We start from the raw sequence: 22,496 nt of genomic DNA on the forward strand, positions 1-22,496 counted from the left end.
TTATGGGTGGAGATCTAAATTTAACAATAAATCCAAATATTGATAAAACTGGTAAGATTGTTAAACCCAAGAAATCATTGTTTTCTCTTCTGAAATTAATGCAAACTCTTAACCACGTATTTCAATCAATGTCAATCAATGTTTATTTATATAGCCCCAAATCACAAATGTCTCAAAGGACTGCACAACTCATTACAACTACAACATCCTCGGATTGGAAGAACCCGCAAAAGGGCAAGGAAACTTAAAACTTAAAGGAGAAACTTAAATCCACATGAGAAGGATTTCACTTTTTATTCAAACAGACATCAGTCATTTTCAAGAATTGATATGTTCTTTGTTCCTGAGGCAATTGTAGAAAACGTGCAGGCTAAAATTCACCCAATAATTATTTCTGATCATAGTCCAATTCAAATCAACATAAACTTTCCTCCAGTCGCTTTCCAATTCAAACAATGGAAAATTAATATTTCTTTATTAGAAAGTGAGGAAAATAAATGACATATTAAATCATTTTTTTCAGATTTTATTAAAAAATAACCAGGATTCTGTTTCTGACATCTCCACAATACGGGAAGCACTTAAGTGTTGTGTAAGAGGAGAACTTATTAGGATTGCAAGCTTTAAGAATAAAAAACAACGTGCTGAAGAAAACGAATTATTGAATGGAATCCAACAATTGCAGGACACATTGTCCAAACTGTATAATCAGGAAACATGGATCAAACTTTGCAAACAAAGAATGGAATATGATAATATAATAAAACAGAAGGTTGAATATATAAAATCAATTGGGCAAAATTAAAGTTTCATGAATACGGCGAGCAAGCTGGAAAGCTCCTTGCATTAAGATGAAAGAAGCAGATGACTAGAAATCATATATCTAATATTTAACTTTCAGATGGTAGTATTTCTGTTGATCCCAAGCAAATCAATGAAACATTTAGAACATTTTATACAAGCCCGAGAATATAGCATAGAAGCTATGCAGTCAAATTTAAACCCAACACAACTGCCATCCTTATCAGAGCATGACAAAAAAAATCACTGGAGGAACTTATACAATAAATGGAAATTCAAAAAGCTATAAATTCATTTGAAAAAAATAAATCTGGCCCTGATAGGTAAAATACAGAATTTTATCAAATATTCAGTGAAGATTTGTCTCCTCTATTATTACAAATATACCAATCTTCATTTAATAAAAAAATGTTTTCTCCAACAACTGGATCGGTTCGCAGCCGAGTGTGAAGCGACCGGAATGAGAATCAGCACCTCCAAGTCCGAGTCCATGGTTCTCGCCCGGAAAAGGGTGGAGTGCCATCTCCGGGTTGGGGAGGAGACCCTGCCCCAAGTGGAGGAGTTCAAGTACCTAGGAGTCTTGTTCACGAGTGGGGGAAGAGTGGATGGTGAGATCGACAGGCGGATCGGTGCGGCGTCTTCAGTAATGCGGACGTTGTACCGATCCGTTGTGGTGAAGAAGGAGCTGAGCCGGAAGGAAAAGCTCTCAATTTACCGGTCGATCAACATTCCCATCCTCACCTATGGTCATGAGCTTTGGGTCATGACCGAAAGGATAAGATCACGGGTACAAGCGGCCAAAATGAGTTTCCTCCGCCGTGTGGCGGGTCTCTCCCTTAGAGATAGGGTGAGAAGCTCTGCCATCCGGGAGGAACTCAAAGTAAAGCCGCTGCTCTTTCACATCGAGAGGAGCCAGATGAGGTGGTTTGGGCATCTGGTCAGGATGCCACCCGAAGGCCTCCCTAGGGAGGTGTTTAGGGCACGTCCAACCGGTAGGAGGCCACGGGGAAGACCCAGGACACGTTGGGAAGACTATGTCTCCCGGCTGGCCTGGGAACGCCTCGGGATCCCCCGGGAAGAGTTAGACGAAGTGGCTGGGGAAAGGGAAGTCTGGCTTTCCCTGCTTAGGCTGTTGCCCCCGCGACCCGACCTCGGATAAGCGGAAGAAGATGGATGGATGGAAATATTATGTTGTAAAAAAACAATGTACATTCAACACAAACATTCTGGCAACAGCTTTTTCCTGTAAAAAGCCCAGCTCTGAAAAATTGTGGTACTGTTTTTCCATTCACCATAAAATGATGTGGAAAAAAAACAAACAAACTATCTTTTACAGTAAAATTTTGTGAAAAAACAAACAAACGTAAAAAAAAAATATTTTACAATAAAAATGTTGTAAATGTAAAGTTTTGATTTTTAAAATCGACAGTCCACTTGGAACATTTTATATAATTAATAATGAAATCCTGAGGCAAATTCATACATAATTCACTGTTACAAGCGGCCCTCTGATGGCAGTCATAACTGTCATGTGGCCCTCAATGAAAACCAGTTTAATATAAAACTGCTAGAAAAGCACCATCACATGATAATTATGTAAATGTCAACAAGAAACATATTTAATTTGATTGGTGTAGATTTCATATGCGTTGTACAAATGCACTGAACAACATTATGGAGATGTGTCCTGCTTCCACTTCCACACATGATTCTTACATTCTAAGGTTGGGAAAAGACTACAAACTGGCATTGTGTGTGATGGCTGGCTGCTTGGTGGCAACATTTATTTATGTCATTGTCCTAACATTAATAGAATATATTAATAGTCTAATAAATGTAGACTAATGGGGATCCTTAATAAACTAAACTAAACTAATATTACAGAGATGACATGGGGTCATGAGGAGATACATTTAGGCTCCAGATAATCCCAATTTGTACACAAATACCTCAGATATTTGTGAAAGAAGCAGTGAACTTATTTGAGGAGATCTTGGGTGTGTGTGGACGTCGCCACATATGAGCAAAATACCAGAAACTAAACAGCCGATTGGTTATTCTCCCTTGTGTGTTCTCGTGTGTTTTAGTGCATCCGCATTACTGCGGAATCTTTTGCCGCAGACTGAACAACTAAACGTTTTTTCTCCCGCGTGTTTTTTCATGTGTTTAGTCAAACTGCTGCTTTGACAAAAGCTTTTGTGACAAACTGAGCAGTTGAATGTTTTTTCTCTCGTGTGTGTTCTCATGTGTTTCGTCAAACTGCCCATTTGAGAAAAACGTCTAGCGCAAACTGAACAGGCAAATGGTTTTTCTCCGGTGTGTATTCTCATGTGTTCAGTCAAACGCTTCTTTACGGGAAAACTTTTGCAACAAACCGAACAAGTAAATGTTCTTTCCCTTGTGTGTTTTCTCATGTGCTGAAGCAAAGAATTCTTCAGAGAAAAACATCTACTGCACACCGAACAATTATATGTTTTTTCTCCTGTGTAAACCGAGCCATTAAATGTTTTTTCTTCTGTGTGTTTTCTCATGTGTGGAGTCAAACTGCTCTTTTGAGAAAAGCTTTTACCACAAACTAAACAGATATATGGTTTTTCTCCTGTGTGTGTTCTCATGTGTTCAGTCAAATGGCTCTTTCGGGTAACACTTTTACCACAAACTGAACATTTGTATGGTTTTTCTCCTGTGTGCGTTCTCATGTGATAAATTAATTGGCTGTTTTTAGTAAAGCTTTTAGCACAAACTGAGCAGCTCAAACATTTCTTCTTTGTAGAGCATTCAGAGTGTTTGTTGTCAGTGTGAGTCATCTTATCACCTTCACAGTCTGTATCGCTGCTCAAAGTTACTTCAACCTCGTCTTCAGCCTCACTGTCTGATAGTGGAGCTAAGAGGTTGTCTACTTGTGGTTTCTCTTCATCATCTTCAGTCTTCACAGAGACAATAGTCAGTGGAAACTTGGTGTAATCAGCTTCCTCTCGTCCTAGAAGACACTCTCCCTCCTGAGTGATGTAGAGTTCCTCCTCTTCCTTTTTAATGCAGGGTGGTTGTGGAGTCTCCTGTTTCAGACCGGAGCTCGCCCCTAACTGAAAAGGAAGTTTTTCTCGATCACAAATCAGCTGCTGGACGTCTGTGGGACACAAACACACAGACACTTGACACGCTTTCTTCTATGTAGTGTATGTGTGTGTAGTGTTTCATGGCCATTCAATGTTTACATGACTTGAATTAGACTCGGACAAGTGAAGCTAAAATCGCAGAAAGTAGAAAACATCTGTTTGGATGGACATTAGGATACTGCAAACTAGCAGTGGGGGGAAAAATCTATATGGAAACATCCAATTATTTTGCCAAAGGATGGTGATGCTATTGTCTTACAGTAGAAGTCTAAGCTAGCTACACAACAAATTGAGCTAACATTGCTAACATAGAATTCACATTTTTTCAACCTACTCCATTGCCATAAATAGTAGTGACTGAGCCCGCCATTAGAAGTAGTTTATTGGAAAATCCATCAATACTAGCCCAGGTTTCTGAAAGTGGAACATTATCAGCAGACCTATGTGAGCGTCAATATATACCTTGATGTTGCAGAAAAAAAGACCATATGTTTTTTTAACCCATTTCCGAACTCTAAAAGGGTGAATTTGGCGATTTAAACCCCTTTTAATTGATAGCCTGTCAGAGCCATGACCTTTGACCTGTGACGTCACAATGTGAAACGATCCGCCATTTTCTCAATTTCATTACACCCACCAAGTCAAATCAGCTCTGTTATTTTCCGTCTTTTCGACTGTTTTCCCGTACCTTGGAGACATCATGCCTCATCGGTGTGTTGTCGGAGGGTGTAACAACACTAACAGGGAGGGATTCAAGTTGCACCAGCGGCCAAAAGATGCGAAAGGGGCAAAAAATTTGACAAAATTTGTTCAAAATACGAGGGTTAAATATTTCACCTGTCATATGAGTAGGCTTTCATCAGCTCAGGCTCACAGACTTAGATTGGTCACATCTAGTCTCGCGGCAAAAACCTCATGCTCGTAGACTTATCAGGCATGGCAAACTCTTCAGGCTAAGACTCAGATGTCTACCTGTACCTCAGCACTCATTAGAAATAAAAAATGAACAGATTCTGGACTGGGAGGACAAATGGTTTGAAAGAGGAATGAGGGAAACCATCTATGTCAAGGTTGAAAAACCATCCCTGAACATAAGGGGTGGCCTACGACACCACCCATCTTCCAAATAAAACACTGTCCTTTCAACTATTCATAAAAAACTCTGTAATGTAGCCTCAGACAAATAACCAGAGTTAGAAACTGTGGAGGGAGGGTGCGATTAGCGAGCTCGCAGGAGCAAAGGTCACCGCCTCTGTCAATGGTGTTGAGGGCAAAGCACCATAGACTAGAGGTCTATGGTGCTCTATGCGGGACGGCGAGACACAGCTGCCAGGTGGTTAGATCTCACAGGTGGTACGTGGTGATCTAACCACCTGTTGTCTTTAAAGGGGAACATTATCACAATTTCAAGAGGGCTAAAAACAGTAAAAAATCAGTTCCCAGTGGCTTGTTGTATTTTTTTAAATTTTTTTCAAAATTTTACCGGTCCCGGAATATCCCTAAAAAAGCTTTAAAGTGCCTTTTTTTCCGCTCTCTGCGAAGACACTGGCCATTTCCCTGTGACGTCACACAGTGCTGCCAATGTAAACAAACAATGGGAATACCACAGCAAGATATAGCGACATTAGCTCGGATTCAGACTCGGATTTCAGCGGCTTAAGTGATTCAACAGATTACGCATGTATTGAAACAGATGGTTGGAGTATGAAAGTATTGAAGAAGAAACTGAAGCTATTGAGAAAACAGCTATTGACGCTATTCATAGCCATAGCATGGCCGAATAGCTGCGTTAGCACCGCCGGTAAAATGTGCGGACCAAACGATCAGGACTTTGGCATCTTGTGACACTGGAGCAACTTAAATCTGTTGATTGCTAAGTGTTTTTTTGGCATTAAATGTGGGTGGAAGAAAACGTAATACAGTTGCAAATGCATCTGCAGGTTATCCATACAGCTCTGTGCCATGTCTGCTTTAGCACCGCCGGTAAATAGCATGTTAGCATCGATTAGCTAGTTGTCAAGAAAATCAAAACTCACCTTTGTGATTTCGTTGACTTTATAGTTGCAAATGCATCTGCAGGTTATCCATAGATCTCTGCGCCATGTCTGTCATCGCCGGTAAATAGCATGTTAGCATTGATTAGCATAGCATGTTAGCATCGATTAGCTGGCAGTCACGCCGCAGCCAAATATGTCTGATTAGCACATAAGTCAACATCAACAAAACTCACCTTTGTGATTTCGTTGACTTTATAGTTGCAAATGCATCTGCAGGTTATCCATACATCTCTGTGCCATATCTGCTTTAGCACCGCCGGTAAATAGCATGTTAGCATTGATTAGCTGGCAGTCACGCCGCGACCAAATATGTCTGATTAGCACATAAGTCAAAAACATCAACAAAACTCACCTTTGTGATTTAGTTGACTTTATCGTTGCAAATACATCTGCAGGTTATCCATACATCTCTGTGCAATGTCTGTCATTGCCGGTAAAATGACAGACATGGCATCTTGGGGCCAGTGGTGCAACTTGAATCCCTCCCTGTTAGTGTTGTTACACCCTCCGACAACACACCGACGAGGCATGATGTCTACAAGGTTCCAAAAAATAGTCGAAAAAACGGAAAATAACAGAGCTGAGACCCTGTGTTTGCAATGTTTTCGAGGAAATGAAAATGGCGGCTGTACAACCTCGGTGACGTCACATTCTGACGTCATCGCAAAAAGAGCGATAAACAGAAAGGCGTTTAATTTGCCAAAATTCACCCATTTAGAGTTCGGAAATCGGTTAAAAAAATAGATGTCTTTTTTCTGTACCATCAAGGTATATATTGACGCTTACATAGGTTTGGTGATAATGTTCCCCTTTAACAGTGAGCGGCCAGCGGAGGAGAGAGGTAGGAGAGTCTGGGGAGAAAAGACATCTGAAAAATGTTGTTCTTGGCATCGCATGTACATTAAAAACTCTGTTAAAACGGCACACCTGGCTCCTGTGACGTGGTATCCGTGGAACGGGTGGGGAACGACTTCCACAAAAAACATTCCGGTCACAGAAGGTGACCAGAATGCTATTTTCAAAATTTGTTTACAACTGAACAGAATGCTAACGTAGGGGATTCTGACTATTTTGGACCTGTAGTCCTCGATCCACAGCGATGGTCCTGCCAGACAATATACATACCTCAACGCTAATTGGGGGAAATTACACTTCAACGACTGCCGTTGGCTTTGACAGTAGGACTGCTTGTTTTTGTGACAGTTGTTTTTCTCATGACGATAGGCCAGAACCATCCTTGCCCAGACACACCATCCTGGTTTTGGAGTTTAAATATTTGGGTTTTTGACACCAGCCGCTAGACCATATCCGACCAATCGAAAGTCTATGAGCATGAACTGATAAAGCACACTTGGATGAGAGGCAAAACGTCTTCGGAGACAAACCAAACAGTCCAGTTGCGAACAATTGAGACTACAGAGACCTTGTTAAAATACTAGTCCAGTTGCGAACAATTGAATCGCCCGAGACTACAGAGACCTTGTTAAAATACTTGTCCAGATGCGGACAATTGAATCGCCCGAGACTACAGAGACCTTGTTAAAATACTTGTCCAGATGCGGACAATTGAATCGCCCGAGACTACAGAGACCTTGTTAAAATATTAGTCCAGTTGCGAACAATTGAATGCCCCAAGACTACAGAGACCTTGTTAAAATACTAGTCCAGTTGCGAACAATTGAATGCCACGAGACTACGGAGACCTTGTTAAAATACTAGTCCAGTTGCGAATAATTTAATGCCCTGAGATTATAGAGACCTTGTTAAAATACTAGTCCAGTTGCGAACAATTGAATGCCACGAGACTACGGAGACCTTGTTAAAATACTAGTCCAGTTGCGAATAATTTAATGCCCTGAGACTACAGAGACCTTGTTAAAATACTAGTCCAGTTGCGAACAATAGATGCCCCGAGACTACAGAGACCTTGTTAAAATAGTAGTCCAGCTGCGAACAATTGAATCGCCCGAGACTACAGAGACCTTGTTAAAATACTAGTCCGGATGCGAAAAATTGAATGCCCCGAGACTACAGAGACCTTGTTAAAATATTAGTCCAGATGCGAACAATGGAATACCCCGAGACTACAGAGACCTTGTTAAAATACTAGTCCAGATGCGGAAAATTGAATGCCCCGAGACTAGAGAGACCTTGTTAAAATACTAGTCCAGTTGCGAACAGTTAAATGCTCAGAGACTACAGAGACCTTGTTAAAATACTAGTCCAGTGGCGAACAATTGAATGCCCCGAGACAACAGAGACCTTGTTAAAATACTAGTCCAGTTGTGAACAGTTAAATGCTCAGAGACTACAGAGACCTTGTTAAAATACTAGTCCAGTGGCGAACAATTGAATGCCCCGAGACTACAGAGACCTCGTTAAAATACTAGTCCAGTTGCGAACAATTGAATGCCACGAGACTACGGAGACCTTGTTAAAATACTAGTCCAGTGGCGAATAATTTAATGCCCTGAGACTACAGAGACCTTGTTAAAATACTAGTCCAGTTGCGAACAATAGAATGCCCCGAGACTACAGAGACCTTGTTAAAATAGTAGTCCATGTAACGATCTGTCACTTACTTTCTGATAGTTTTTCGTGTTTTGTACTTTGTTTCCTGTTCAGTGCTCTTATTTTGTCATACTTCCTGTTTACTCCGCTGAGCACTGTTTTTGTCACACTCGCCGTTGATTGGCAGCGGTCCTCAGCTGCGGTCAATCAACAGGTCTATTTATGTTTCACTCGAGCACTCCTCAGTGCTCGAAGTTAAACCTATGTTGGGAACATCTCCATGCAAGACTGCTTTCTGTTTATATCTTTTACTTTGATGAAATTAAAATCATCTTACCTGCTTTCTGCGCTCCTGGATTTTTGCATACTTGAGGTCACACAACTGCAGCCATGCGACATCCCAACAGTAACTTCGAGCCAGAAAATTGTGACCTCGCGAGAATCCCTGTCGGCAATCCTCAGCCGACGTTCTGGACCGCACAATTCCTGGAGGACTTGAAGGCCAGGTTTGTGCGGTCCCAGCCTACAGACGCGGACCCTCTCCCCGCGGCAACGCCACCGGCTTCGGCTCTCCGACCGGCGCGTCCCCCGCCGCCATCTTTCCTCTCGGCTCAACGGCTGGCTACGGCTCTCCGACCAGCACGTCCGCCACTTCCTGCATGCCTCGCGGCTCCCGCGGCAACGCTACCGGCTACGGCTCTCCGACCGGCGCGTCCTCCGCCGCCATCCTTCCTCTCGGCAACGCTGCCGGCTACGGCTCACCGACCGGCGCGCCCGCCTCCTCCTTCACGTCTCGCGGCTCCTGCGGCTCCGTCGCCGACTGCGGCTCTCCGACCGGCACGTCCGCCGCCGCCATCCTTCCCGTCGTCTGCTGAGCTGCTTCTCCCTGCTCCTACGCAGCTTCCAGCGGCTGCTCCCCGGCTGCTCTTTTTGCCAGCTCCCGCTCTCTTTTTTGGTTCGCCGAGAGCTCCAGTGGAGCCCACAGTGAGGTCGCTTTTGTCCTCCTGCTGGGACTCGGCACGGGACGTGTCTTCGTCCCTCCTCCTGGTCCCCTCCCGCCCGTCCCTGGTTTTCGCACCGGGGGACTCCGACAAGCAGGCACGTTTTCCCGCATGTGTGAACGGTGTCTGGCAGCCACCTAGTGGAAGGGGGCCCACTATACACTGCGGTGCAGCCAGGCACACACCGCTGTCATCCCCGCCAGCGTCTCCTTCCACGGAGACATCTACGTCCCTGGCGGGCTTTCGCCTAGCCCCAACGCCGGCTCCACGCCGAGCCCCAACGCCGGCTCCACGCCGAGCCCCAACGCCGGCTCCACGCCGAGCCCCAACGCCGGCTCCACGCCGAGCCCCAACGCCGGCTCCACGCCGAGCCCCAACGCCGGCTCCACGCCGAGCCCCAACGCCGGCTCCACGCCGAGCCCCAACGCCGCCAAGAGCAGCACCACGCCGGGCTTCGTCACCGCCGGCATCCGCTATTCCTCGGCCAGCATTTGCTGCTCCTCGCCCGGCGTCATCTGCCGCTTTCACGCCGCCGATGACATCTGCAACAATCACGCCTCCGATGACGCCTGCCGCTTTCACGCCGCCGATGACGCCTGCCGCTTTCACGCCGCCGATGACGTCTGCCGCTTTCACGCCGCCGATGACGTCTGCCGCTTTCACGCCGCCGATGACGTCTGCCGCTTTCACGCCGCCGATGACGTCTGCCGCTTTCACGCCGCCGATGACGTCTGCCGCTTTCACGCCGCCGATGACGTCTGCCGCTTTCACGCCGCCGATGACGTCTGCCGCTTTCACGCCGCCGATGACGTCTGCCGCTTTCACGCCGCCGATGACGTCTGCCGCTTCCACGCCGCCGATGACGTCTGCCGCTTCCACGCCGCCGATGACGTCTGCCGCTTCCACGCCGCCGATGACGTCTGCCGCTTCCACGCCGCCGATGACGTCTGCCGCTTCCACGCCGCCGATGACGTCTGCCGCTTCCACGCCGCCGATGACGTCTGCCGCTTCCACGCCGCCGATGACGTCTGCCGCCTCCACGCCGGCACCAACATCGGCTCCTCAGCCGCCTCCTGCAGAGGTATCTGTTTTGGCTGCAGCCCCCGCCGCTTTGTCTGCTGTCTCCGGGCCTGCTTCAGCGCGCCCGCCTCCACGTCAGCCGCGGATGTGGCCGTGCCCTGGGCGTCCTCCTCGCGGGATGCACTCGTCTCTTTTTCGGCAAATGATGTGGCTGTTCCGTGGCCGCCCGCCCCGCCAGTTCCAGCGGCGCTCTACGCGCCGTCGCCACCTGACTTTCCCTCGCTGGCTGCGGGGACACGAGGTTTGGCGACCTTCCACCAAATCCTCCTTCCATCCTCCCTTACTTTGTGGACATTTTTTTCCATTTTTCTTTTCCAGGGAACATCTGGTATCTGTTCCTTGAGGGGGAGGTCCTGTAACGATCTGTCACTTACTTTCTGATAGTTTTTCGTGTTTTGTACTTTGTTTCCTGTTCAGTGCTCTTATTTTGTCATACTTCCTGTTTACTCCGCTGAGCACTGTTTTTGTCACACTCGCCGTTGATTGGCAGCGGTCCTCAGCTGCGGTCAATCAACAGGTCTATTTATGTTTCACTCGAGCACTCCTCAGTGCTCGAAGTTAAACCTATGTTGGGAACATCTCCATGCAAGACTGCTTTCTGTTTATATCTTTTACTTTGATGAAATTAAAATCATCTTACCTGCTTTCTGCGCTCCTGGATTTTTGCATACTTGAGGTCACACAACTGCAGCCATGCGACATCCCAACAGTCCAGCTGCGAACAATTGAATCGCCCGAGACTACAGAGACCTTGTTAAAATACTAGTCCGGATGCGAAAAATTGAATGCCCCGAGACTACAGAGACCTTGTTAAAATATTAGTCCAGATGCGAACAATGGAATACCCCGAGACTACAGAGACCTTGTTAAAATACTAGTCCAGATGCGGAAAATTGAATGCCCCGAGACTAGAGAGACCTTGTTAAAATACTAGTCCAGTTGCGAACAGTTAAATGCTCAGAGACAACAGAGACCTTGTTAAAATACTAGTCCAGATGCGAACAATTGAATGCCCCGAGACTACAGAGACCTTGTTAAAATACTAGTCCGGATGCGAAAAATTGAATGCCCCGAGACTACAGAGACCTTGTTAAAATACTAGTCCAGTTGCGAACAGTTAAATGCTCAGAGACAACAGAGACCTTGTTAAAATACTAGTCCAGATGCGAACAATTGAATGCCCCGAGACTACAGAGACCTTGTTAAAATACTAGTCCAGATGCGAACAATTGAATGCCCCGAGACTACAGAGACCTTGTTAAAATACTAGTCCGGATGCGAAAAATTGAATGCCCCGAGACTACAGAGACCTTGTTAAAATACTGGTCAAGTTGCGAACAATAGAATGCTCCGAGACTACAGAGACCTTGTTAAAATACTAGTCCAGTTGCGAACAGTTAAATGCTCAGAGACTACAGAGACCTTGTTAAAATACTAGTCCAGTGGCGAACAATTGAATGCCCCGAGACAACAGAGACCTTGTTAAAATACTAGTCCAGTTGCGAACAATTGAATGCCCCGAGACAACAGAGACCTTGTTAAAATACTAGTCCAGTTGCGAACAATTGAATGTCCCGAGACTACTGAGACCTTGTTAAAATACTAGTCCAGTGGCAAACAAGTGAATGCCCCGACTACAGAGACCTTGTTAAAATACTAGTCCAGATGCGAACAATTGAATGCCCCGAGACTACAGAGACCTTGTTAAAATACTAGTCCAGATGCGAACAATTGAATGCCCCGAGACAACAGAGACCTTGTTAAAATACTAGTCCAGTTGCGAACAATTGAATGTCCCGAGACTACTGAGACCTTGTTAAAATACTAGTCCAGTGGCAAACAAGTGAATGCCCCGACTACAGAGACCTTGTTAAAATACTGGTCAAGTTGCGAACAATAGAATGCCCCGAGACTACATAGACCTTGTTAAAATACTAGTCCAGTTGCGAATAATTGAATGCCCCGAGACTACAGAGACCTTGTTAAAATACTAGTCCAGTGGCAAACAAGTGAATGCCCCGACTACAGAGACCTTGTTAAAATACTAGTCCAGATGCGAACAATTGAATGCCCCGAGACTACAGAGACCTTGTTAAAATACTAGTCCAGATGCGAACAATTGAATGCCCCGAGACAACAGAGACCTTGTTAAAATACTAGTCCAGTTGCGAACAATTGAATGTCCCGAGACTACTGAGACCTTGTTAAAATACTAGTCCAGTGGCAAACAAGTGAATGCCCCGACTACAGAGACCTTGTTAAAATACTAGTCAAGTTGCGAACAATAGAATGCCCCGAGACTACATAGACCTTGTTAAAATACTAGTCCAGTTGCGAATAATTGAATGCCCCGAGACTACAGAGACCTTGTTAAAATACTAGTCAAGTTGCGAACAATTCAATGCCCTGAGACTACAGAGACCTTGTTAAAATACTAGTCCAGTTGCGAAACAATTGAATGCCCTGAGACTACAGAGACCTTGTTAAAATACTAGTCCAGTTGCGAACAATTGAATGCCCCGAGACTACAGAGACCTTGTTAAAATACTAGTCAAGTTGCGAACAATTCAATGCCCTGAGACTACAGAGACCTTGTTAAAAGACTAGTCCAGTTGCGAATAATTGAATGCCCCGAGACTACTGAGACCTTGTTAAAATACTAGTCCAGTGGCAAACAAGTGAATGCCCCGACTACAGAGACCTTGTTAAAATACTAGTCCAGATGCGAACAATTGAATGCCCCGAGACTACAGAGACCTTGTTAAAATACTAGTCCAGATGCGAACAATTGAATGCCCCGAGACAACAGAGACCTTGTTAAAATACTAGTCCAGTTGCGAACAATTGAATGTCCCGAGACTACTGAGACCTTGTTAAAATACTAGTCCAGTGGCAAACAAGTGAATGCCCCGACTACAGAGACCTTGTTAAAATACTGGTCAAGTTGCGAACAATAGAATGCCCCGAGACTACATAGACCTTGTTAAAATACTAGTCCAGTTGCGAATAATTGAATGCCCCGAGACTACAGAGACCTTGTTAAAATACTAGTCAAGTTGCGAACAATTCAATGCCCTGAGACTACAGAGACCTTGTTAAAATACTAGTCCAGTTGCGAAACAATTGAATGCCCTGAGACTACAGAGACCTTGTTAAAATACTAGTCCAGTTGCGAACAATTGAATGCCCCGAGACTACAGAGACCTTGTTAAAATACTAGTCAAGTTGCGAACAATTCAATGCCCTGAGACTACAGAGACCTTGTTAAAAGACTAACACAACCCCAAAACATTAGATTGCATCCCTAAATTCAAAGTGAATTGTCAAAAAGTCAGGCTGGTATTAAAAAAGTTTGTGTTTTATGATCTTGTCCTTTTTGTATATAAAACAATGTAGGCCCTATAATGAAAAATAAGTGAAATTGCCATTAAATTCTTGAGTGTCTACATACAATTTAAACCACTAAATTCTGACATATATCATCATCGGAAAAGGGTGGAGCGCCATCTCCGGGTTGGGGAGGAGACCCTGCCCCAAGTGGAGGAGTTCAAGTACCTCGGAGTCTTGTTCATGATTGAGGGAAGAGTGGATGGTGAGATGCACCGATCCAGCGTCTTCAGTAATGCGGACGCTGTATCGAACAATTGGTGAAGAAGGAGCTGAGCCGGAAGGCAAAGCTCTCAATTTACCGGTCGATCTACGTTCCCATCCTCACCTATGGTCATGAGCTTTGGGTTATGATCGAAAGGACAAGATCACGGGTACAAGCGGCCCAAATGACTTTCCTCAGCCGGGTGGCGGGTCTCTCCCTTAGAGATAGGGTGAGAAGTTCGGGAGGAACCACTCTCCACATGGAGAGGAGCCAGATGTGGTGGTTCGGGCATCTGGTCAGGATGCCACCTGAACGCCTCCCGAGGGAGGTTTTATGGGCACGTCCGACCGGTAGGAGGCCACGGGGAAGACCCAGGGCACGTTGGGAAGACTATGTCTCCCGGCTGGCCTGGGAATGCCTCGGGATCCCCCCGGTAGGAGCTGGACCGAGTAACTGGGGAGAGGGAAGTCTGGCCCCTGCAACCCGACCTCGGATAAAGTGGAAGAATGATAAATTGGTTGGACTTGTATAGCGCTTTTCTACCTTCAAGGTACTCAAAGCGCTTTGACACTACTTCCACATTTACCCATTCACACACACATTCACACACTGATGGAGGGAGCTGCCATGCAAGGCGCTAACCAGCACCCATCAGGAGCAAGGGTCAAGTGTCTTTTCTTCAGGACACAACGGACGTGACGAGGTTGACTCGGCCCTGCTGGTGTCCGGCAAGGACAAGTACCAGGTGGAACAAATCCTCAGTGCTGAACTCCTTAATATTTGCACCTGGCTCACCGACAACAAGCTATCCATACACTTAGGTCAAACGGAATCCATCCTATTTGGGTCCCATATCAACCTTAAAGGGGAACATTATCACAATTTCAAAAGGGTTAAAAACAATAAAAATCAATTCCCAGTGGCTTGTTGTATTTTTTGAAGTTTTTCTCAAAATTTTACCGGTCCCGGAATTCGCTTTCTTTGAAACCACTATCCATTTCCCTGTGACGTCACACAGTGCTGCCAATACAAACAACATGGCGGTTACCACAGCAAGATATAGCGACATTAGCTCGGATTCAGACTCGGATTTCAGCGGCTTAAGCGATTCAACAGATTACGCATGTATTGAAACAGATGGTCGGAGTATGGAGGCAGATAGCGAAAACAAAATTGAAGAAGAAACTGAAGCTATTGAGCGAATAGCTATTGACGCTATTCGGCCATAGCGTGGGTGTACCTAATGAAGTGGCCCATAGCATGGCTGCCTTATTAGCATCGCCGGTAAAATGTGCGGACCAAACGATCAGGACTTTCGCATCTTGTGACACTGGAGCAACTTAAATCTGTCGATTGGTAAGTGTTTGTTTCGCATTAAATGTGGGTATCTAGTTTCAAATGTACATACAGCTAGCGTAAATAGCATGTTAGCATTGATTAGCGTAGCATGTTAGCATCGATTAGCTGGCAGTCATGCCGTGACCAAATATGTCTGATTAGCACATAAGTCAACAACATCAACAAAACTCACCTTTGTGATTTTGTTGACTTAATCGTTGCAAATGCATCTGCAGGTTATCCATACATCTCTGTGCCATGTCTGTCTTAGCATCGCCGGTCAAATGTGGAGACACTCTGGTACATTCAATGGGGGTCTGGCGGCAGATTTCTTGCCAGTGGTGCAACTTGAATCCCTCCCTGTTAGTGTTGTTACACCCTCCGACAACACACCGACGAGGCATGATGTCTCCAAGGTTCCAAAAAATATTCGAAAAAAGGGAAAATAACAGAGCTGAGAACCGGTGTTTGTAATGTGAAAATGAAAATGGTGGGTGTGTTACCTCGGTGACGTCACGTTCTGACATCATCGCTAAAAGACCGATAAACAGAAAAGGCGTTTAAATTGCCAAAATTCACCCATTTAGAGTTCGGAAATCGGTTAAAAAAATACATGGTCTTTTTTCTGCACCATCAAGGTATATATTGACACTTACATAGGTCTGCTGATAATGTTCCCCTTTAAGAAAGTCAATGACTTCACTATAAAAGTGTTTGTCATTGCTATCACCAGGAAGGATGAGATCACCTACCTAGGTTCCATTTTAGAGGCTAATCTTTCCTGTGATAAAATGGCAACCAAGGTAATCAAAAAGGTCAACCAAAGAACGAGATTCCTCTACAGAATCTCCTCTCTGGTCAACAAAAGCACCTTGAGGATTCTCATTCAACCCTTCTTCGATTACGCTTGCACCTCCTGGTACCCCAGCACCTCCAAAACCCTCAAATCTAGACTCCAAACATCCCAGAACAAGCTAGTCCGGTTACTTTTAGACCTCCAACCCAAATCACACCTCACTCCAACCCACTTCTCCAAAGTGGGCTGAATCAGGGTGGAGGACAGAGTCAAACAACTTGCACTGAGCCTAGTCTATAAAATCCGCTACACCTCCCAGATACCGAAGTACATGTCAAACTACTTCCTTAACGTAAATGACCGCCATAACCACAACACCAGGGGGAGCTCCACAAACCACGTTAAACCCAGATTCCGATCTAACAAAGGTCTTAACTCATTCTCTTTCTATGCCACATCAATGTGGAATGCACTCCCAACAGGTATAAAAGTAAGTGCATCTCTATATTCCTTCAAAACCGCTCTAAAACAACACCTCCAGGCAACTTCAACACTTTACTAATACCCTCCTCCATTCACATCCCATCTCCCCGGATTATAAACAACTCAAATGTACTTCTAATGTATATACTTGTTCTTATGCTATGTGAACTCACTATGTTCTCTGCTGGCTGTACATATCCTACTAAATAAGACCTACACTGTTTCAATGTCCACATTTCTCTGTTGATGCAATTGTTGATGACTGAAGTTCTGATATCAATCAAAGCTCCTCATCCCACCCCCCGGATTGTAAATAATGTCAATAATGCAATGTATATACTATGATGATTAACTTGTGTGATGACTGTATTATGTTGATAGTATATATTTGTACCATGAATTGAATAACGTGGACCCCGACTTAAACAAGTTGAAAAACTTATTGGGGTGTTGCTATTTAGTGGTCAATTGTACGGAATATGTACTGAACTGTGCTATCTACTAATAAAAGTATCAATCAAATGGTACTAGGTGGGGATTGAACCAGGTACCCTCGGGCTGCGCACGTTCAGTCTCCCATTGCCCCACGCAGATGGGAGATGGATCCATTCTCATCGGAATATAAGCGGATATATATTTGTGTCCATTTCCATCCATTTTCTACTGCTTGTCCCTTCAGGGAAACAGGGGGCTGGAGCCTATCCCAGCTGCCCCCAGACATCAAAGACAGGACGCCACCTCATCACTTTGTCTATATCACACAACACACATTTGATTTACATTATATCTAATACTGTAGCTCCAACTTTTGAGGTGTGATCACATCAAAAATCCTTATTTTCTTCAGAAAAGCAGTTCTTTTGCATTCTTTCATCTCCTCTGCCTTCTTCAAGCTAACAATCATGGCGGCTCTTTCTTTGCATTCTTCAACACGGTCGGCTAATGTCTCATCCACGCTCTTTTCAGGGTTTATAAAAGTCTCCAGATTACGAGATTTCAACTCACTCATCTTTATCTGCAGTTTCCGTCTTTTTCTCTCCGATTTGCTGGAAGTTGGTGGCGCTGATTGTCTTTCACTTTCTCTTTGACATGACGTCGCCATCTTAGCATAGCAAGTAGTCGTCCGTCTTCTTTTACGTCTTCAATCTTCACTTCAGGTCACGCTCCGTGACTACAAACTCAACTTTAGTTCCGTGTACTTTAAAAAAACAAATCGTTGAGAACATAAATAAGCGTTAGATGGTGAAACTTCTTTGGGAAGCGACAGTCGCCATCTTGTCCACCAAACAAGTTCAGCTGCGATCCGTCTGTTTGCGCATGCGCCAAATATCAGCAACTTCCGCTTCATACTTTTTTTTTAAATTTTTTAAAATGTTTATTTATACATTTCAACGTTTACAAACAGTAAGTCGAACAACAGTATAAAACATTACAAACATTATGAAAACAGTACAAAACAGCACCAGGTTGTAAATTCAAAGTAACAAAAATAGAATACAAAAAAATATATATATAATAAACAAAGTGCAAAGCAATCGGCTCATTCAGATTCATTCAACGTTTATTTCAATCAATGTTTATTTATATAGCCCCAAATCACAAATGTCTCAAAGGACTGCACAAATCATTACGACTACAACATCCTCGGAAGAACCCACAAAAGGGCAAGAAAAACTCACACCCAGTGGGCAGGGAGAATTCACATCCAGTGGGACGCCAGTGACAATGCTGACTATGAGAAACCTTGGAGAGGACCTCAGATGTGGGCAACCACCCCCCCCCCCCCCCCCCCCTCTAGGGGACCGAGAGCAATGGATGTCGAGCGGGTCTAACATGATACTGTGAAAGTTCAATCCATAGTGGCTCCAACACTGCCGAGAGAGTTCAGTTCAAGCGGATCCAAGACAGCAGCGAGAGTCCCGTCCACAGGAAACCATCTCAAGCGGAGGCGGATCAGCAGCGTAGAGATGTCCCCAACCGATACACAGGCGAGCGGTCCATCCTGGGTCCCGACGAGCGGTCCATCCTGGGTCTCGACTCTGGACAGCCAGTACTTCATCCATGGTCATCGGACCGGACCCCCTCCACAAGGGAGGGGGGGACATAGGAGAAAGAAAAGAAGCGGCAGATCAACTGGTCTAAAAAGGAGGTATATTTAAAGGCTAAGGTGAGACTTAAATGCTTCTACTGAGGTGGCATCTCGAACTGTTACCGGGAGGGCATTCCAGAGTACTGGAGCCCGAACGGAAAATGCTCTATAGCCCGCAGACTTTTTTTGGGCTTTGGGAATCACTAATAAGCCGGAGTCCTTTGAACGCAGATTTCTTGCCGGGACATATGGTACAATACAATCGGCAAGATAGGCTGGAGCTAGACCGTGTAGTATTTTATACGTAAGTAGTAAAACCTTAAAGTCACATCTTAAGTGCACAGGAAGCCAGTGCAGGTGAACCAGTACAGGTATATATGTATGTATATATGTATATAAAAGGTATATACAGTATAGGTATATATGTATGTATATATGTATATAAAAGGTATATACAGTATAGGTATATATGTATGTATATATGTATATAAAGGTATATACAGTACAGGCGTAATGTGATCAAACTTTCTTGTTCTTGTCAAAAGTCTGGCAGCCGCATTTTGTACCAACTGTAATCTTTTAATAATAGACATGGGGAGACCCGAAAATAATACGTTACAGTAATCGAGACGAGACGTAACAAACGCACGGATAATGATCTCGGCGTCTTTAGTGGACAAAGTGGAGCGAATTTTAGCGATATTACGGAGATGAAAGAAGGCCGTTTTAGTAACGCTTTTAATGTGTGACTCAAAGGAGAGAGTTGGGTCGAAGATAATACCCAGATTCTTTACAGAGTCACCTTGTTTTATTATTTGGTTGTCAAATGTTAAAGTTGTATTATTAAATAGAGGTCGGTGTCTAGCAGGACCGATAATCTGCATTTCCGTTTTTTTGGCGTTAAGTTGCAAAAAGTTAGCGGACATCCATTGTTTAATTTCATTAAGACACGCTTCCAACTGACTACAGTCCGGCGTGTTGGTCAGCTTTAGGGGCATGTAGAGTTGGGTGTCATCAGCATAACAGTGAAAGCTAATACCGTATTTGCGTATGACGTCACCCATTAAAGGCCTACTGAAAGCCACTACTAGCGACCACGCAGTCTGATAGTTTATATATCAATGATGAAATATTAATATTGCAACACATGCCAATACGGCCTTTTTAGTTTACTAAATTACAATTTTAAATTTCCCAGGAGTTTTTTCTTGAAAACGTCGCGTAATGACGTGTACGCTTGACGTCACGGGCTGTTAGGAATATGAGCGCTGCACACACACACAGCTAAAAGTCGTCTGCTTTAACGGCATAATTACACAGTATTTTGGACATCTGTGTTGCTGAATCCTTTGCAATTTGTTCAATTAATAATGGAGAAGTCAAAGTGGAAAGATGGAGTTGGGAAGCTTTAGCCTTTAGTCACACAAACACACGGTGATTTCTTGGTTTAAAATGTAAAACTTTACGATGGATCAGAGCGAACATGGATCCCAACCAAATGTCAACCAGCAGGTTTCGGTGAGAAAATTGTGGTAAAAAGTCGCTTCTTACCGGAGATCAGCTGAGCTTGTGCCGCCCATAAAGCTGCCGTCGACTTCCCTGAGACACTGCGTGTCAACAGCCGGCCGTGGACGTACACTTCCGACTATCAGGTACTGCTAAACTCACTAAAACACTAGCAACACAATAGAAAGATAAGGGATTTCCCAGAATTATCCTAGTAAATGTGTCTAAAAACATCGGAATCCATCTCAACGCAATCGCGTTTTTTTATGTTTATTTTTTTCTATCAATATCCTCAAACACGAATCTTTCAGCCTCGCTCAAATTAATGGGGAAAATGTCGTTTTCTCGGTTCGAATAGCTGTTTTTGTCGGAGACTCCCATTAAAATCAATGTGAATATGTGAGGAGACATCAACATGTGACATCATCGTCTGCTACTTCTGGTAGAGGCAGGGCTTTACTGTTAGCACCTAAAGTTGCAAATTTTATCGTGGATGTTCTCTACTAAATCCTTTCAGCAAAAATACGGCAATATCGCGAAATGATCAAGTATGACACATAGAATGGACCTGCTATCCCCGTTTAAATAAGAAAATCTCTTTTCAGTAGGCCTTTAAATAACTTAAATTTGGAACACAACATCATCGTTTTCACAGCGTTTTAATGCAAAGTTCAAAATCTTATTAAAAGGCACAAAAGATATGTCGGGTATTGAGAAACTTATACATTTATGAATATAAAACTTAGCCAATAGAATATTGAGGTTGTAAAGGTAAAATTACTTTACGGCAGTATTATTTTCAAAATTCATGCATTAATTGTGTTTATTTTGCTTAGCTATAAGAAATGATTATGGGTAATGAAATATTTAAATTAAAACACATGTTTACGCTCACATAGAACGTAAAGAAACCTTTTTCATGATATACATGACTCACCTTTTATTCAAGTATGAAGTTATTTTGAGGTACCTACAAAAATAATATGATAAAATATATGACACAATATGAAATTATAAAATATAATAATACAATATAGCATAAATAACACATAATATATATTCAGTGGCCTAATGGTTAGAGTGTCCAACCTGAGATCGGTGGGTTGTGAGTTCAAACCCCGGCCGAGTCATACCAAAGACTATAAAAATGGGGCCCGTTACCTCCCTGCTTGGCACTCAGCATTAAGGGTTGGAATTGGGGGTTAAATCACCATAAATGATTTCCAGGCGCGGCACCGCGACTGATCACTGTTCCCCTCACCTTCCAGGGGGTGATCAAGGGTGATGGGTCAAATGCAGAGAATAATTTCGCCACATCTAGTATGTGTGTGACAATCATTGGTTATTTAACTTTATATATATATATATATATATATATATATGTATATGTATATATATATATATATGTATATGTACATATACACATACTGTGTGTATACATATATATGTATGTACATATATATACAAATATATGCATATAATACACATATATACATACATACATATAAAATATATGCATGTCTATACATATATACATGATTATCCCAGTACCCAAGAAAGCTGCCACAAACAACCTCAATGACTATCGCCCAGCAGCACTCACACCTGTCATCATGAAGTGCTTCGAGATGCTGGTGTGTGATTATCAGTGGTACTTTAACTTTAAAGGGGAACATTATCACAATTTCAAAAGGGTTAAAAACAAAAAAAAATCAGTTCCCAGTGGCTTGTTGTATTTTTTTGAAGTTTTTTTCAAAATTTTACCGGTCTCGGAATATCCCTAAATAAAGCTTTAAAGTGCCTTATTTTCGCTCTCTGCGAAGACACTGGCCATTTCCCTGTGACGTCACACAGTGCTGCCAATGTAAACAAACAATGGGAATACCACAGCAAGATATAGTGACATTAGCTCGGATTCAAACTCGGATTTCGGCGACTTAAGCGATTCAACAGATTACGCATGTATTGAAACAGATGGTTGGAGTATGAAAATATTGAAAAACTGAATGGCTGAAGAGCTGAATTAGCATCGCCGGTAAAATGTGCGGACCAAACGATCAGGACTTTCGCATCTTTTGACACTGGAGCCACTTAAATCCGTCGATTGGTAAGTGTTTGTTTCGCAT

General features: G+C 43.7%; 2 protein-coding genes across 2 annotated transcripts in view; both read right to left on the minus strand.

Moving 5' to 3' along the window:
• LOC133553184 (zinc finger protein OZF-like) overlaps positions 1 to 22,496 on the minus strand; it is an 839,429-nt gene that overhangs the window by 32,709 nt on the left and 784,224 nt on the right. The gene's annotated exons all lie outside the window — the stretch shown is intronic.
• Positions 257 to 18,082, minus strand: LOC133554731 (gastrula zinc finger protein XlCGF17.1-like). The gene is made up of 2 exons (XM_061903860.1): positions 17,781 to 18,082; positions 257 to 3,928 (listed from the first exon to the last, which is right to left on the minus strand). The coding sequence occupies exons 1-2, from the start codon at positions 17,875 to 17,877 to the stop codon at positions 2,856 to 2,858; spliced, it is 1,170 nt and encodes a 389-aa protein (XP_061759844.1). The 5' UTR covers positions 17,878 to 18,082; the 3' UTR covers positions 257 to 2,855.

The sequence above is a fragment of the Nerophis ophidion genome, linkage group LG01 (genome assembly GCF_033978795.1).
Source record: "Nerophis ophidion isolate RoL-2023_Sa linkage group LG01, RoL_Noph_v1.0, whole genome shotgun sequence".
Taxonomy (NCBI): Eukaryota; Metazoa; Chordata; class Actinopteri; order Syngnathiformes; family Syngnathidae; genus Nerophis; species Nerophis ophidion.